This window comes from Typopeltis vanoorti, chromosome 19, assembly GCF_054136105.1.
Source record: "Typopeltis vanoorti isolate ZY-2024b chromosome 19, IOZ_Tvanoo_1.0, whole genome shotgun sequence".
In the NCBI taxonomy this organism is placed as follows: domain Eukaryota; kingdom Metazoa; phylum Arthropoda; class Arachnida; order Uropygi; family Thelyphonidae; genus Typopeltis; species Typopeltis vanoorti.
Window position 1 is genome coordinate 29,947,736 of NC_143567.1, and position 17,251 is coordinate 29,964,986.

A 17,251-nucleotide genomic window follows, 5' to 3' on the forward strand; every position below is an offset into this window, starting at 1 on the left:
TCACCACACTGTCTTCAGCTGACCCACAAGATGCTTTGCAAATGAGACATCAAGTTTTATGGGATAAATCATAACTACTATGCTGTTGCTATGATACAACAGAAAGAAAAATGTGGGAATCCTTGGAAACAGCATTAGATCCTAAACATTTAAATATTAACCAAAGTATTATCTTGTCTGAATACATCCTAGTCTTCATTAATCAAGAACATTCATGTGAATGAGTAAACACAGAATGTTCAGAACCATTAGAAATAATTGTTAAAAAATGACACCCGTCTCTTTTGTATAACTGAATAACAGTTGTCAACCGTTATTAGTCCTTACTGTTTTGTCTACTAGTTTATTTATACCTGAAGAAATCCTGGGAAATTGGGATGAAATGTTATATTACTAAGTAAATAAATTTTACCTTATTCCTGTGTTCTGCCTTATAAGCTTTAATCAAATATTTCTGAACTGGCAAAGTTTACATATATCATTGCAAGCATTAGAAATCTATGATACTGTAACTTCATATTGACCACAAAAATGCAATTCCAAACAGAATAAAATCAAATTTATTTCATCCTATTAAATAATGACATAATTTAAAGGATTTTCACAGTGATCTCGAAAACATGTTTTGCGTGTATATTTCATCTATAGAAAGCTACTGTGCAGTCTTTGAAGGACAAAGGCAGAAATATTCATATAATAAAGTCATGAAGATAAAATATATTAGATGTAGTGTGTCAGGTATCCCTTTTGTGCCAAATAGTAAATATCAGATGGATTATGAGCCTCATCTTCCAAAAGAAGTTTGACTGGTGGTTTTGCTTATGTACTGCCAAAACTGTTTTCTTGGTATTTCTTTTCCTCTATGTCCATTAGTTGGCTTGTAGAGGGCAATAGCACTGAACATAGGTGATGGTGGATGTCTAAGTTCGTGATCCAACCATCTCAATAGCCTTTTTTGAATTGTTTCTATTAGAGGGTTTTTGCTGACTTAGAAATATCAAATACCAAAATTTGTCTATGGTTTTGCACAGACAAATTTTGGTATTTGTGGTGATTAGATTGGATTTCTAGATATTAGTTAGACTTATGAATTTGAAGAGCTTCATGCGTTCTTTTCACTGTCAGAGTATCAATGTAGAAACCAAGGTACTGAAAATCATTTATTTCAAGAATGTGGTCATTTAGCCTAATATTTTCTTCTATTCTGTTCCTAAGGACTTCAGTTTTACTACTGTTGGCTGCCAACACAATCAAGTGCTGCATTTTTAATGGGTTGGCAAATAAGTTCGTCCGGTTTTTCAGAGTGGAATGAAACACATTTTATTTAACATACATAATACATACTAGTCAGTAATATATGGACCCTCTTTATCAATGACCTCTTGCCATCTGTCCACCAACTTCATTATGCTGCGTTCATAAAACTCCTGAGGTTTACTGGCGAAAAACTGATCCAGGTGTCTTTTGACAGCCTCCTCATTAGTGAAGGTTTTCCCATTCAGAGAATTCTGCAATGTATTGGAATAAGTGGCAATTGGAAGGTGCCAGGTCCGGTGAATACGGAGGATGTGGCAAAACATCCCAGCCAAGACGTAACAATTTACTCCGGGTTGTTAACGATGGGCCTGGCGTTGTCGTGGTGAAAGACACCTGCTTTTTGATTTGCCAATTCAGGACGTTTTGTGCTAATTGCATGGGCCAGTCGTGTTAACTGTGAGCAATACAGCTGAATCAATCGTTCTGCCTGACGGTAACACCTCGTAGTGGACAAGACCTTTATAATCCCACCACACACACAGAGAGCATGATCTTCTTTGGGTGCAATCCCGCTTTCGAGGTTGTTTGCAGTGGTTCGCTCTTGTGCCCCATGATCTTTTTCATACCACGTTATCATACACGTTTTTCATCTCCCATAATCATCTGCTTCAAAAATGGGTCGTTTTCTTGGCGACATCGCAGCGAATCATAGATAGATATGTCAGCAGTCATATTGGCCTCAGTCAATTCATGTAGCACCCAAACACTGAGTTTTGAAACATATCCCAGCTTGTGCAAATGGTTTTCAACGCTTGTATGGGATATGTTCAGTACTGCAGCGATCTCCTGCACTTTTTGTGACAGATTTTTGTTGACAATATCATTCACAACACTCGAATCAACCTTGGTCGGGCAACCAACGTGAGGCACATCACTGACGTCGAAATCTCCAGAACGGAATTTGGCAAACCACTTTTGGCATACGTATTCTGTTAAAGCACCATCCCCATATACGCTGCATATTTTTTTTTATGGGCCTCCACAGCTTGTTTGCCTTTTTTGAAATAAAAAGGCAAACAAGCTGTGGAAAAAGCAAAAGAAGCCGGTAATGTATGTTATTTCCTTCCATTTCTAAAAATATGTTACACACACGCAACTGAAGTAGGCCAAACAAAAATTTACTGAAAGGTTATGCGAAATGTCGCCTTTCAACTGCGCAATAGCGTTGCACGGTAGCACAACAATAGCGACAGGTATAAACTTGTACTAACGCATAAACCGAACGAACTTATTTGCCAACCCAATACATAAACTATCTAAGTGGATTTGGGCAATCTGACACGTTAGAGTCAATCAGTACAACATTTGCAAAAAAACAGACTGCTTATATGGGTTTGTCCTGCTGAATCTAAAAGAGTTATTAATCAAGGGTAATAATAAAAACATATAATGCCAAAGAGTCTCCCTGAAAAACTGCTGTGGAAATAGGTTCTCAGCCATTTCTCCATTAACCATTACTCTCGTATGATAGGTCTGTTTTGCTTTGATTATATCAACTATGGTGATATATATATTTGAAGGAGGAAAAAGTACATGGCAAAATGGAAATGGGATTTATACAGTTACTAAGGGATAATTACCTGAAACGTTTTGCACAACACATCTCTAACACTTCCAACAGAGCTCTAAAAAAATTAAATATACTGAAAAGGCTTTGTGGAACAAATTGGGGTGCAAAGCCAAAAATCCTCAAAACTACTTACACTACACTAATAAGGCCAATAATGGAATATGCAGCACCTATCTGGTCACCTTCGGCTTCATCGGTAAAGAAAAACCTAGACAAAATACAAGCAAAAGCATCCAAGATTATCATTGGTGCAGTCTCATCCACTAACAACATCAGAGCCCAACAGGAATGTGGGCTTGACCTGCTGGAGGACAGACGAAAATTTGCCACCATAAAATTCATAAATAATATCAGAAGCTACCAAAGTGATCATGTCTCCCTAAAAACCTATGAACATTGGAACCAAATTTGCAGACTTCACAGATCATCGACTTTACAATATGATGACACTATCAGGAAAGAAATAGGTCTTGATCAGCTAAATGTCCACATAAACAAAGAACCTCTATTTTCCAGTCCTTTACCTTCAAATACCTTCATAAATCTAAACCTTACCAAACTCTGTACAAAAAAAGAACCAAAAGAAATGCTTAAAGAAAAAGGCCTAAATACCATCAACCTTCTTTCATCCTCCAAACAGGTTATTTGTTATACCGATGGATCATCAGACACCAATATGATTAATGGAGGCGCTGGTGTTCTCCTTCTACTCCCGAAAGGTGAAAAACTTTCAATAAAAGTTGGATCTGGGAGAATCGCTTCCAATTTTACCAGCGAACTCTACGCAATAATTAAAGCACTAGAAGCCTACTTAAATCTATCATCATCTCAACAATCTGAAGGAATTATAATTTACAGTGACTCAAGATCAGCTATGGAGGCAATCAAAAATGGCAATACCAAGCTCACACAAGACATCCATAAACTCTTAAATCATCTAAAGTGTTTAGGTAAAAGTTGCATTCTACAATGGATTCCTGCTCATGTAGGCATTGATCACAACGAAGCAGCTGATAAATTAGCAAAAGAGGCCAGAGAACTCAACCAAGAAACTCATATGATAACTCTTGCTGATGCCAATGCACTAGCAAAAGCTAAACTAATTCCATTGAAATCAGTGATACAACATCAAATTCCCGAGATCAATGCTGACAGAAGGACCTCCACTACGATAGCAAGACTACGAACAGGACATTATAGAGGAATGAAGATCAATACAGATGATACGAGAACATATAGAAACTGCAACAACTGCCCCAATACGGAACTGACACCCACTCACATCTTTACCTGTCCAGCAATTACAGCAGCCTTGCAAGAAATAGATCCTAATCCTGAACAACAGCTCTATACAAACAAAATCACAGACATAGCCAAAGCAGTACAAAGAGCGCACGGAAACATCTAAGACTCTTCAAAGGACAAGACAACAACAACAACATTACCTGAAACAGCACATGATGTGGGACCAGGGTTTGAGTGTGTTGGATCTGGTAATAGCATCAGAATATCTATCTATAAATACAGTAACAACTCTACCTCTGATTGGGGAAACTACACAGTCTTGTCCTGGAAGGTAGAAAACGTAAAAATTTCAGTCAAGAAAGGGTTTATGCAGAACTACAGCTGGTGATTATGATAAATTTAGAAGGCAACATGGAGCAGTGCCATGGTATAAGAAACTACATGGAATGAATGCCATCAGTGCATGGGAAGAAGTCAAGGATTGTTTGAGAAGGCAGTATCAGAGTGCATACCCAGAGAAAGAAGGATAAACAAGTAGGGATAAAGTAGATGATCAGCAGTATAAAGCAGGAGTTACAGAAAAAAATAACGCGTTGTGGAAAGAAAATAAACAAGGTGATCAAGCATGCTCATGAGCAATATAAAGCACAAGCAAGAAGGGTAAGGTAACTAGCATCATGAGGAAGGCTAAATCAGATTTTGAAAGAAAATTAGATAAGGCAGGCCAAAATAAATCTAAGAGTTTTTTCCCTACACAGCAAGAGAAAGAATGATTATGGAAAGATAACATTCTCAGTGCTGATAACAGGAAAGTAGCAGAAGCAGAAGAAGTAGTTCATTTATGAAGTGATCATTTTGCAATGGAATATCATCCAGGTGGTGATTATGCAGTTACTGAGGTGACAGAGAATGATTTAAGAATTAACGTAGATGAATTTGAGATACTCAGTATATTGAAAAATATCAATGTGAATACAGCAGAAGGTCTGGACAGTATGTCAGCTTGTGTGCCATGAGAATGTGCAAGAGAACTGGTCATGGCCTGAAGAAGTTATTTTAATCTAATTCTCAGCTGAGGTAAGGTTCCAAGGGAGTGAAAAGAGGGTAAGATAGTTCCATTACATAAAGGTAGAAGTAGCAAATTACAGACCAATTAGTATCTCTGGAGTGATGGTTGAAGTATTGGAAAAGTTGGTTAAAAGTAAAATTCAGGAACAGGTGGATAGGAATATGATACTGTACAGGAGGCACCACAGCTTTGTAAAAGGTAGATCCTGCCTCAGTAATTTATCGACATTTTATAGGTAACAGCAGAATTGGATAAAGGAAACAGCCACAGTATGATACTGTGGAGAGTAGTAAACGACTGGAATGGATTGCCAGAGGTGGTTGTGAGCACCCCAACAGTGAAGAGGTTTAAAGAGATGCATCATAGGTATTGTGTTAAGGGACAGAGTGGGTCATGATGAGTCTTGACTTCATAGAGTACCCATATAAATAATAATTTTCAAGGGTATGGCATAATTGAGAATTCCGAACATCCTTTGCCTATTGACTGAATTGAAAACTTTTGAACTTTTGCTCCTTCTAGCAACCTTCTAAGGCAGTGGATGTGTTCAACAGTACTGTAATGAATGCTGTCGGCTGCTTTATTGTAATATCTTCTTTTATTCTTTATTACTAATTATCAGTGTGCGCTTTTCCTCTCTTAACCTTTCTAACTTACTCTACTGCATATTATGTTCATCCACCTTCCGTATTTACTAGTCATATGCCTATGGACACTGGAAATTTTTTTTTTGCTAAGACTGCGCCATCCAGTATTTCAATATTGGCATAAGACTCAGTAAAACGTCCAGTAGATTTTTTCTCTCTTACTAGCATATATTCCGTCAACAAACTTTATATAAACAGTCGTGGTTCTTAAGTAATTAAACTGCACTTTTAATGCCTTAGTTGTTTCCCACTCACAACTCTGATTATTTTTAGAAACAGTGCATTGTAAAATAAAAGATCATGCAGCACTCTTTTAATAAATAATTAAAACACATTTATTTACATTAGTATGAAATATATATGAATCAAATGATAGGGAGATTGCTTTCTCTACCCATCTATAAAATCTTTAGCATAAAATTAGAACCATTTTACTTCAACACTAAATAATATCTTTAACTCAAAAACTTATTTACTCTCTGCTTAAAAATTCAACTTATTAAACTTCTAGTTTACTTGTAAAGAGGTTAGCTAACTCTCTGCTAAGTTATTTTTTACAAATTTGATATCAACTTCTAACATGCCAATTGACTCTCTTATAGACACTTCTCATTACTATTAAACTAATTCTTAACAGTCCATCTATAATATATCTCCTAGATTATAAGAGAAATTGTACAAAAGGATGGAACTTACAGAGGCTCTCTATTGCACATTCAGTCAAGAGTCTTGCACTAAAGTTTCTATGGCATTTCTTTCATCTCGAGTTTTAGGCTTCTTTCAGGCATGTCTTGCTTCAGCGGTATCACATCGGGATATTGGCGGGCTTTTGGACTGCAATCTGCAGTACTCGAATAGCACATGCAAGACGTTTCAGCATACGGGCAAATTCTCCTACTTCGGGAACTTCTGCTTCTAACTACTGCTACTAATCGCCAACCGCTGATGACTGTTCTGGCCCTCTTCGGTAACAGTGCTTCGCCTTTTGCTCTCTCGGCACCTGGATCTCAACTCTCCTCTGTCAGCAACTGGACCTGGACATTCCTGCTTAGTAACTGGGGCCTTACCTCTCCTCTTTTCTCTGCCGCCACTGCTCTGGCTCCGACTGCCTCTCCTCTGCCGATGACTGGTAGCCCCTTATGCGCGGCTCAGTCCCCTTTTATTTTCCCGTTTTCCGCACCTTACGCCGAGGGTTGTTAACCCCCTAAGAATTCAGCATGACTCTTTCATCTTCTTTTAAGTTCGACCTGCTCTTTGTTCTCCTCCGAGCACTCCTTTTTTTTTTTTTTATCTTGTCGGTCAGCAGAAACTTGTCTGAACCTAGTGGCACTCTTAGATACTAACTTTAAAGGTGTTATGAGCAGAGCTCGCAAACAACTTTCTCATACATATAACTGTAAACAACTTTCTTGCGCTCTTACACATAGCTATATAGAAATTTCCAATGCAAAGTATTGCCTTTGTTTTTGACGTTAAAACAGTAAATACTGTCACTTCCCATAGGGTTAACTACATTAATATTTAGCAAAATATACATAGAAACAAACAAGGCTATTTACAGTTCTCATAAGACTTGACCTCTGTAAAAATCGATGTAAAGTGCTTTGGTATTTTTAAGCTACATCGAGTTTTACGGTGCTTCTATTTTTCAAGAAACCTGCTTGACTTTTGAGTAGAGCTGTTACATGTGGTTCAATTCAGTTAGAAACATCCTGTTATTGCTTTTCAGTCTGATACTTTTATTTTCTTGGTTTTATCAGAATGCCGTTTTTAGGATATCAGTATTCTAGGACTTCTCTCCATTTTGATGAATGTTGGATAGAGATCTCAGACATTAAACAGTTGTTTCCAAAGCTTTTCTCCTCCATGTTTAATAGCATCTGCTGTTTTACCATCTAACCCAGTCATTCTTTTGGCTGGGTTAATGTCCATAATTTCTAAAGTCCATAATTTAGAAATTATGAAATTTACAACCGTGTTATAAATAACTATTTTAATTTCCCAGCGCTTCGACCTTCATATTAAGGTCATCATCTGGAGTATATACAAATATACATGGACAAGCTGAGTTACATTTTGCACAGTATGTTAAAGAAACAATGATCTGATCAATGGTTATTCTACTGACATGAACTCCAGTGAAAATATATTAAAAAAAAAAAAAAAACGATAAAATTAAAAATTAATTAATTATTTAGAAACTACATCAAAGCTAAATTTTATTTAAGATAAGTATCCTTTCATATATATATATAGACAGCTTTCTTACCGTAACAATGATGCCCTATTTTTAACATGACAATTGTTAATATATATTAGATTTAAGATTCTGGATTGTCTACAGTCCTGCTTATAGTGAACTATTAGGAAGAAAGGTTCCGTGGGTAGAATATGTGCATGGGATTTTTAGACCATCATTATTGTTCAGATTGGGGTGGTTAATAACAATCTCACAGGATTCCTTAAATTTACATTCATACAATGTTTTGGTGCGATGTAAACAACAGGTGCTTTTCTAGTCAATTCTATGTAAAGTGTTCAGGGCATGATCAGAAAGCTTCATTATAGTTATTATATTTAATGTGTTGTTTATGTTCCTTTTGTCCAATAGGAATTGTGTGTTCTGTTTCCCATATGTATGGTAGATTACAGGTGCAATAAATACGATATACTCCAGGGTGGGCCAGTGGAGGGAGCTGATCTTTGGATGAGTCGAGTAAGCTTTATAATTTTGCAGGAGGTTTAAAGGTGGCTTTGAGGTTGTATTTCTGTAGTATTCTGTTTATTTTATCTGATGTCCCTTTAATGTAAGGAATGGTTATACTTTTATTGTAGTCTAGTTTATCTTTGTTTTTTATTGAGGTCTTGTAGAGAATTTTGCTAAAAGTTTTTTCTAGTAGCCTGGACTTGTTCTCTGAGTAACACTTTCTCCATGCGGTGGTATATTGGTTGCACCTTTGTTGAGTTAAATTTTCTCTTTAGTTTGATGCAATTTGGAATGATATTGCTGTCCCTACAGTGTTTTAAAAATGCCAGTCGATTGATCAAACCAGAAACATGAATCTTACCAAATTGATTGCATCGCTTGTGGGTAGAATCTCCATGAATTATCAGAATCCTTTCTTTTAGTGTTACACGGTGATCAGCATTCATTTTAGAAATTATGGACTTTATAACTGTGTTATAAACCGTGTTAAATTCACCTCAACAAAGGTGCAACGAATATACCACCGCATGGAGAAAGCGTTGCTCAGAGAATGGATCCAGGCTGCTAGAAAAAACTTAGTCATTACTCAAAACCAGGTAGAAAATTTAAAATCTGAAATTTCAAGTTACTTGAACGCAGGTGTTTGGATTAGCCTCGAAAAGGTTATGGACAACATGACAAACCATATCCTTCGAACTAAGAAAGAAAATCTCATATCCAAATTTTATAGGTTAAAAGATAAACAAAACCTAGACATATTTGAATTTCTCTGCAGTGAACGTTAACAAGCAACCAGAAGCAAGAAACAACAGGAGCCACCAATCGCCTGCAGGTGACAGTAATGTAGTTAACCTATCCAACCACACCTTAAACAAAGATAAACTCTGGCTACTCAGCAAAGGTCTAAACTTTGCCATAGCACCCAGATCGATGAACAAACTGGATTTTATTTGTAATATTAAAAGAGGCTTAAGATTGATCCCAAATACCATAGCAGATAAAATATGTTTAGAAATGCCAACATTTTAAATATAAATTATAAGAAAAGAATAACAAGCAACTTAACGAAACACGAATTAACTGAGGTGAAATCACTAAAATCAAATCCGAACATCGTAATAACTAGAGCCGATAAAGGAAGTGCCACCGTTATTCTAAACCGAATCACATATTTAGAAAAAATGAATCTGCTAGTCTCGGACAATAGTACATACCAACCTGTTAACTATGACCCAACCAATAGAATAAAAAAGAAAACAGAGAATCTACCTAAATCAATTATTATATGGCCTGAAGATAGTGAAAAAATTACTCCTGCACTACACTCGTTCCCCAATAATCGAAGGCATAGACAGCTCGAATTATCACCTAAGACAAGAAATTAGCAGCAACACTCAAGCAGTTGGTAGGTCATTTCCCCCTCCTATATCAGAAACACACAACAATTCATAAACAATACTTCAGAAATCATCTTTTTCTAATGTAATGTCTTTGGTTATCCAGATATTACATTAGAAAAAGATGATTTATTAGTCAGTGTTGACGTCTCTGCCCTCTTTATGAATGTCCCAATTAATGACACAATCCTTCTTTTACAGAACAAATTCCCTCCAGATATCACGGCACTCTTTGCACATGCATTACGTTCTGGTTATTTTGTATGGCAAAACACTTTCTACCTACAAAAAGAAGACACAGCCATGTGCTTGCCATTACTGATTCTGCTCCCCCCCCCCCCCCATTGCTAACTTTAATGGACATTTTGAGTAACATGCTCTAGACTCCTTTAAAATATGTCTTTAAAACCCAAAGTCTGGCTTAGATACATTGACGATATTTTCGAGATCTGGCTCCATGGCCGGTAGACACTTTTTTTAGCCACCTAAACAAACAACACAATCAGTTCATAATTGAGATTGAAAAACAGAACACACTTCGGTTTCTAGATACACTTGTCACACGTCTTCCTTCACTGTTTACCAGAAACCTACACATACTGGCCAATATATACACACAAACTCCTACCACCAACCAACACAAAAACTCGGTGTCATTAATACTCTAAAAAACAGGACTTTGAAAATTTGCTCCAAAGAACAAGTGCTAAAAGATGAATTTAAAGTTATCAGCAATACTTTTCTAAAAAAATGGTTACAGCCAAAACACTATTAGCAAAATTCTCTACAAGACCTCAATAAAAAACAAAGATAAATCAGACTACAATAAAACTATAACCATTCCTTACATTAAAGGGACATCAAATAAAATAAACAGAATACTACAGAAATACAACCTCAAAGCCACCTTTAACCTCATGCAAAAGTAAAAAGCTTACTCAATTCATCCAAAGACCCACTCCCTCCGCTGGCCCACCCTGGAGTATACCATATTTATTGCACCTATAATCTACTATATATAGGAGAAACAGGATGCACAATTCCTATCAGACAAAAGGAATATAAACGACACATTAAATATAACAACTATGGTGAAGCTGGCCTTTCTGATTATGCCCTGATTTACATAGAATTGACTAGAAAAGCACCAGTTGTTTACATCAACCAAAACATGGTGTGAACGTAAATTTAAGGAATCCTGTGAGATTCTTATCAACCACCCTAATCACAACAATAATTATGGTCTAAAAATCCCAAGCATATGCACATGGAAGGCACATATTCTACCCATGGAACCTTTCTTCCTAAGAGTTAACTATAAACAGGACTGTATATAATCCAGAATCTTAAATCTAATATATATATATTAACAATTGTCATGTTAAAAATAGGAAATCATTGTTACTGTAAGAAAACTATTTATATGAAAGAATGTTTCTCTTATGTTATCTTAAATAGAATTTAGCTTTGTTGTAGTTTCTAAATAATTAATTTTATCTGTTTTTTTTTTAATATATTTTCACTAGAGTTCATGCCAGTAGAATAACTATTGATCAGATCATTGTGTTAATAATTGGTGGATTTTTATATTGAGGATATTCATATTTATCTTAATATTTAATCCTACCATAGAGATGATCTCTGTTTCTAACAATTATTTTTTTATTCTGAGTGTACCTATATTTTATTATGTGCACAAGGGTTCACTCCAATTGGTGCAATGATCTTAACTCGTTCTTTCAGAATCCAATTAATCACTGACTCAACACCAAATACAAAATAAACACATTTAATAAAACTAAAACAATATATATACACTTCAAACAATATTACATAACTATAACTACAAATTAATTGGATCCAAGGCCTTTTTAAAATAAACTTACACTTAAGACTAAACACTTTGTTTTCAAAATGACAAAATGTTCATAGAGAGTTTCTCTCTGTCAAGGCCCTTTTCAGAAGATATATGACTCTATTCTTCATTTTACAGGATCCTTTTTCATCACTCATGTAGCACACATAAAAATCTTCCTGACTTAATTCTGTCTCTTTTTAGTAGAAATAATAGTCAGATTTGGCGTCCTTAATACAGATGAAACTTCCTAATCAGAGTTTTCTCGAACATTCCTTTAGAACGTAAATAGCAAATTCTTCTTTTATTCACTAAATGCTTAATGACAGTCTTAACTCCTCCAATAAAAAAATTCACTTACAGTTCTACGATTCCCTTTTCGGAATCTACTATAAATCTTTCAATCAGTGTTTCCTCCAATATTCCTTTTAAAACGATTTATAGCAATATTTCCCTTTTATTTATCCACATACTTATTCCACATTAAAACTTAATAGTTCCACGATTCCTTTTTCAGAATATACTATTAATTTTCTTCCGACTGTCACAATAAAACTTAAGTTCCTCTGAACCTAAAAAATCCGCCGGCCTGTATTCTAAATTCCTTCCGAACGATATCTTGTTTACAACCGTTACCCAGATACCGAACGCTTTCTTGTCAGCTGTCAATCACTCATCAAACTTCTCGGCGAGCATGCGCACTCCACAAAAGTGGCAAGCGAGAAAGTTAGGCATAAATAATGGCTGACACGCTGTCTCTGTTAGCGACAAGAGAATGTCCTCATAAAACACAAAACTTAATATTTCAAACCATAATAAATTTGTTTAAATTTATTATGGTTTGAATTTATAAATTAATTTAAAGTAATACAACTATTCAAATCCGTTAAGTACATTAAATTTTTAACTTCTTTACATATCACTTTTAACAAAACAATTTCCACAACGAGCACAGTGCCGACAATGCGTGTTATGAAAACAAAACTAATAAACATACTAACATAAACAATACGTAAAAATATTCAGAATTTTAATTATGATTATTTTTACAATTGTTTCTTTGACATACTGTGTGAAATATAACTCAGCTTGTCCTCGTATATTTGTATATACTCCAGATGATGACCTTAATATGAAGGTCGAACATTGGGAAATTAAAATAGTCATTTAAAACACGGTTGTAAAGTCCATAATTTCTAAAATGAATGCTGATCACTGTGTGACACTAAAATAAAGGATTACTAGTGAATTATTCGTGGTTTTTCAGTGGTTCTTCCCAAGTAAGAGTTCACTTTTACATCCAAGTATTTTGCCATTTTTAGCTTTTGTGCATCCTTGCTTTGGTGCATAAGGAATTTGCTGTCTGATACATTTCTCCTGTTTAATGGAGAAATGTGTATTCTGATATAGTTCTAATTTTTGACAGATAATCTGGATATGGCTTTCATTGTCATTTCAAAAGGCCATATATCTTTTAACTGAGTATGATGTAGATTGTGCATCCTCTGGTTCCTATACTGTTGCTTAATGTCATTGTTTTCTTTACCAATTCTTCAGTGGTGTGTGACCTACTTCCTTTGAGACAACAAATAAGTCCTGGTGACCAAAGTTTTTGCTGCTACTTCATGGATAGATTGTGTAATATGAGCAAAACTCGGGGATAGGTCTTCAGACTTTTAGTTTATTTTGCAGTGCTTCTTTATACTGAGTTTGTATGGTAGGTAGGAAGAGCTAGGTCATTCCAGTGATATTTGTTATTCTTGTTCTAAATAGTTTAACACCTGAACGTTTCCTATAGTGAATTTTCTTTAGAATACCAATGCCCATGAGGACTTTTTTTTTTTGGTGGTAAGTTATGATGCACTAGTTTGTTATAATGGTGTTAATACATAAGTTTCCATTAATTTAAATCTATAATAATAAGAGAGTGACTGTGGTAACCACATCTCATTAGAAAATAAAAGCAGGAACTTTAAAATTTGGCTCTGGCTTCAGGATGACATGCAAAAGGCAGTGCCAAATACAATCAGAATGGGAAGGTTAGATGGTTTTAGGGGGTCTCAGGGAAATGGCTCAAATTTGCAAAGCACTTTTCTTATTAGATCAATAAATGATAATTTATTGATCTAATAAGACAAAAGATAATTTGTTACATCTTGTATATTTATCTGTTATTGCTTTAAATTTTCTATGTGATTCTGATAATTCTGATTAGGAAAATGCAGTCTTCATTCAGCCAGTTCGAATAATTCAGTCGACTATCACTATAGCAAGTTCAGTGGGATCAGAGGAATAGTTTCTTTTAACAGCACAGTTTCCTATAGTGAATTTTCTTTAGAATACCAATATGTCCATGGGGACTTTTTTTTTTTTTTGATAATAGGTTAATGATGCATGAGTTTATTATACTGGTGAATGTAGACCAAGAGCGAAGTAATGCAAAGTACAGTTTGGCTGCTAACTAACATGAACCAGATATGAGTAATAAACAACAACTAAAGCCTATTTTTTAGTAGGCTTTAGGTACACAGTTATGAGTATTTGGGAGAGTCATTTAATTTGATAAAAACTAAGAGAAAATGACTATACAATTGACATTAATATAATAGACTGTGAAGTCTCACTGTGACAAAACTTACAGTGCATCGGTACATATCTATAATACCTATACCTATAATCAAAGTTAAACAACTTCATCACTATCCCAGGATAGGGAGAAACAAGATAAAAATAAATAAATAAATATATATATATATATACACACACACACAGCGGTATCTCACTAATCCGAACTAATAAAAACCGTACAAGTTCAGATTATCGAAAAGTTCGGATTAATGAACTTTCCTCCAAGAGGCAACAATAACTAGCGTTCAAGACAAAAATAATCAGATTCTAATGGTATATGAATTTAATTCTGTAAATAAATGAAGTAACTGATAGAAAAAAAAGCTACTGTACTGTAATGTAAAACAAAAAAAAATAATAATACAGTACAGAAGTTTATTTTAGTAAAAAAAATTTAATTTGTATGTACTGTATTGAGGATTATGATTTTATAAAATTGCATAGTTAGTACGTAACTTAATTTGCGTAAAAAATATCACTTTCTTGTACACAACACACAAAAAAAAAGTTTTACAAAATAACACAAAAAAGTTTTTTATTTCTTTGTAAAAAAGTGACTGATTTTCTTTTGCTTCTTGGAAGCTGAACTTTTTTCGAATGCTTCTTCTCGAAGCTGCATTAGTAACAAAATTTTGTGGAATGGCGTATCATTTTCCTTAGCCCATTCTATACACATATTAAAACTGTCAACTGCCTCATCATGTTTTACTTTTTTTTTTCTTTGAGTTCTTCATCATCGTCTTCTAATTCATTCTGTAGTATCATATTTATAATTTCAGCATCTGATTTGATTTCGAATTCACTTTCAGTTCTACCTATAACCCGTTCCGTAACATCTGTTTGTGAAATTTCAACATCTGAATTTATATTTTTAACCAAATTATGCATGTTTTGAATTTCCTATTTTGGTGTATACTGTATTCATGCCGACAATACAGTAAGTACTGTAGAGTATAAAAAAGCAAATGTGAACACATGATAAATCAAAATAGGCTTCCAGTATAACGGTATAATCGACAGTATGAAAAAATACTGTACTGTAATAATAATAAAATAAATAATAATAGTTAAAATATTAATTATTAAATAAAAATAATAGTACACAAAATAATAATACGCAATAAATAAAACTTTCTTTTTTCAAACCGCAGTTCGGATTACTGGAGGGTTCGGACTAAAGAGGTTCGGATTAGCAAGATACCACTGTATATATACACATACACACACATAAACATTCTTAAGTGCTATTCAGTTAACATAAAAATCAGGATAATTACTTACTTCACAACAGGTTTTGATGGACTGCATACTATATTCTGGAGGGAAAAAAAAAAATTATCGCTGATATTTTTAACCATGACAAAGTCATAACAACATGTAGAGTAAATTACATTTATAATGTAAATGTAGAACACATTAAGTTGAAATAATTTATACACATATCAGGTACCACACATGAAAAGTTTAAAAACTTATTAGAAAAGTAATGCTAAGTATGTGTGTGTGTGTGTGTGTGTGTGTGTGTGTGTGGAAATCAGTGACATTCCACTGTTTCAAATTTCTTTATTATTTTTCATTTATATCATGTCTTTACCATAGGAAAGGAGTCATTCCTGTCTACATGAACACTTCACTGTGGTTTACTGATATGAAATCAGTAATCAAGTTAAAACCACTCGCTGCTGATATTATATAAAATTCTCGTATTGGTAGCTTCAGAAAGGAGATGCAAATGTATATGATATAACAAATTATTTCATCATTCCTTCTTATATTTTGCACAGTCAAACTGGTTATCTACAGGGAACAGTATAGAAGTACAAATATGTGCATGTAGATGCTACATGCTCACTCATGTAGTAAAAAAAAAAAAAAAAAGAAGTGGTCTGCTGACTTACTCCGCAGTTTCATGAGTTATATTTATTCAGATTGGAACAGTTCTTTATTGGAAAGAACTGATGAACCTTACATGATGCCCTATGGCCTGGATAACCATAAAGTTAATTTGGAGAAGTCGAGCTATCAAGGTCTCAGATCTGCCTCCAAGATCTTTGGAAAATTAATACACCCATGTTTGTCGAGGTTGAGAGAGAGGTTCATATTTGATGATTTTACTACCACATCAGGCACAAATAGAGCCACAGCAAGCAGTTTGGACATGCCATATTTCTGACATTTAAACATTTCAGTGGATTATAGATGTAGAAGCCTAATAGTACAGTTAAGATATTCTGGTTTTACTGAAGTTGAGGAATTGGGTTTGGCAAACATATGATGTTCCTCTCCAGAACTAGGTAACTATTCCTAAGTATAAGGATGTGCGTCATATCTGCCACTGCTTGCTCTTTAAGCTCTAAAAATAAGTGTGTTTTATGAGGTACTATCACAACCATACACACTAATGTTGCTTGTAGGTTTTTCCAAGTGTTGCTGACATGATGTTTCAACAAAAATAATACTTTAACATAGTTGATAAACTGTTTCTAGAAATCCTAAACCTTTTGAACACACATGGGAGACATTTTTCCTATAGGCTTTTTATCCATTGCATGGATGATGATGATGAAAAACAACAGTATATGCATGTGCTTTTCCTTTCTTATTTCTGTTATCAGCTGATGTATCTGTGGTATCTATACTTGGCTGGGCCATGTAAGAGAGTTCAAAAAATCAGGGAATGAAGGATTCATGTTCAAAGGGATTTTCAGTTCACAAGCAATAAATGTGATCTGAAGAGGAACACCAGGATTATCTTGGACACTATGCAAGTAGCGTAATAATCCTTGGGCCCTGTTCCTGGACCATGGGAAACTGAC

The 17,251-nt window shown here is 34.7% G+C and overlaps 1 protein-coding gene across 2 annotated transcripts in view; it reads right to left on the reverse strand.

Moving 5' to 3' along the window:
- Positions 1 to 17,251, reverse strand: part of LOC150095959 (sentrin-specific protease 6-like) — a 452,901-nt gene that overhangs the window by 169,086 nt on the left and 266,564 nt on the right. For both annotated transcript variants that reach the window (XM_090408975.1, XM_090408976.1), the window contains one exon: positions 15,717 to 15,751. In XM_090408975.1, the coding sequence (XP_090265101.1) occupies positions 15,717 to 15,751 (35 nt within the window). The remainder of the gene's footprint in view (positions 1 to 15,716; positions 15,752 to 17,251) is intronic.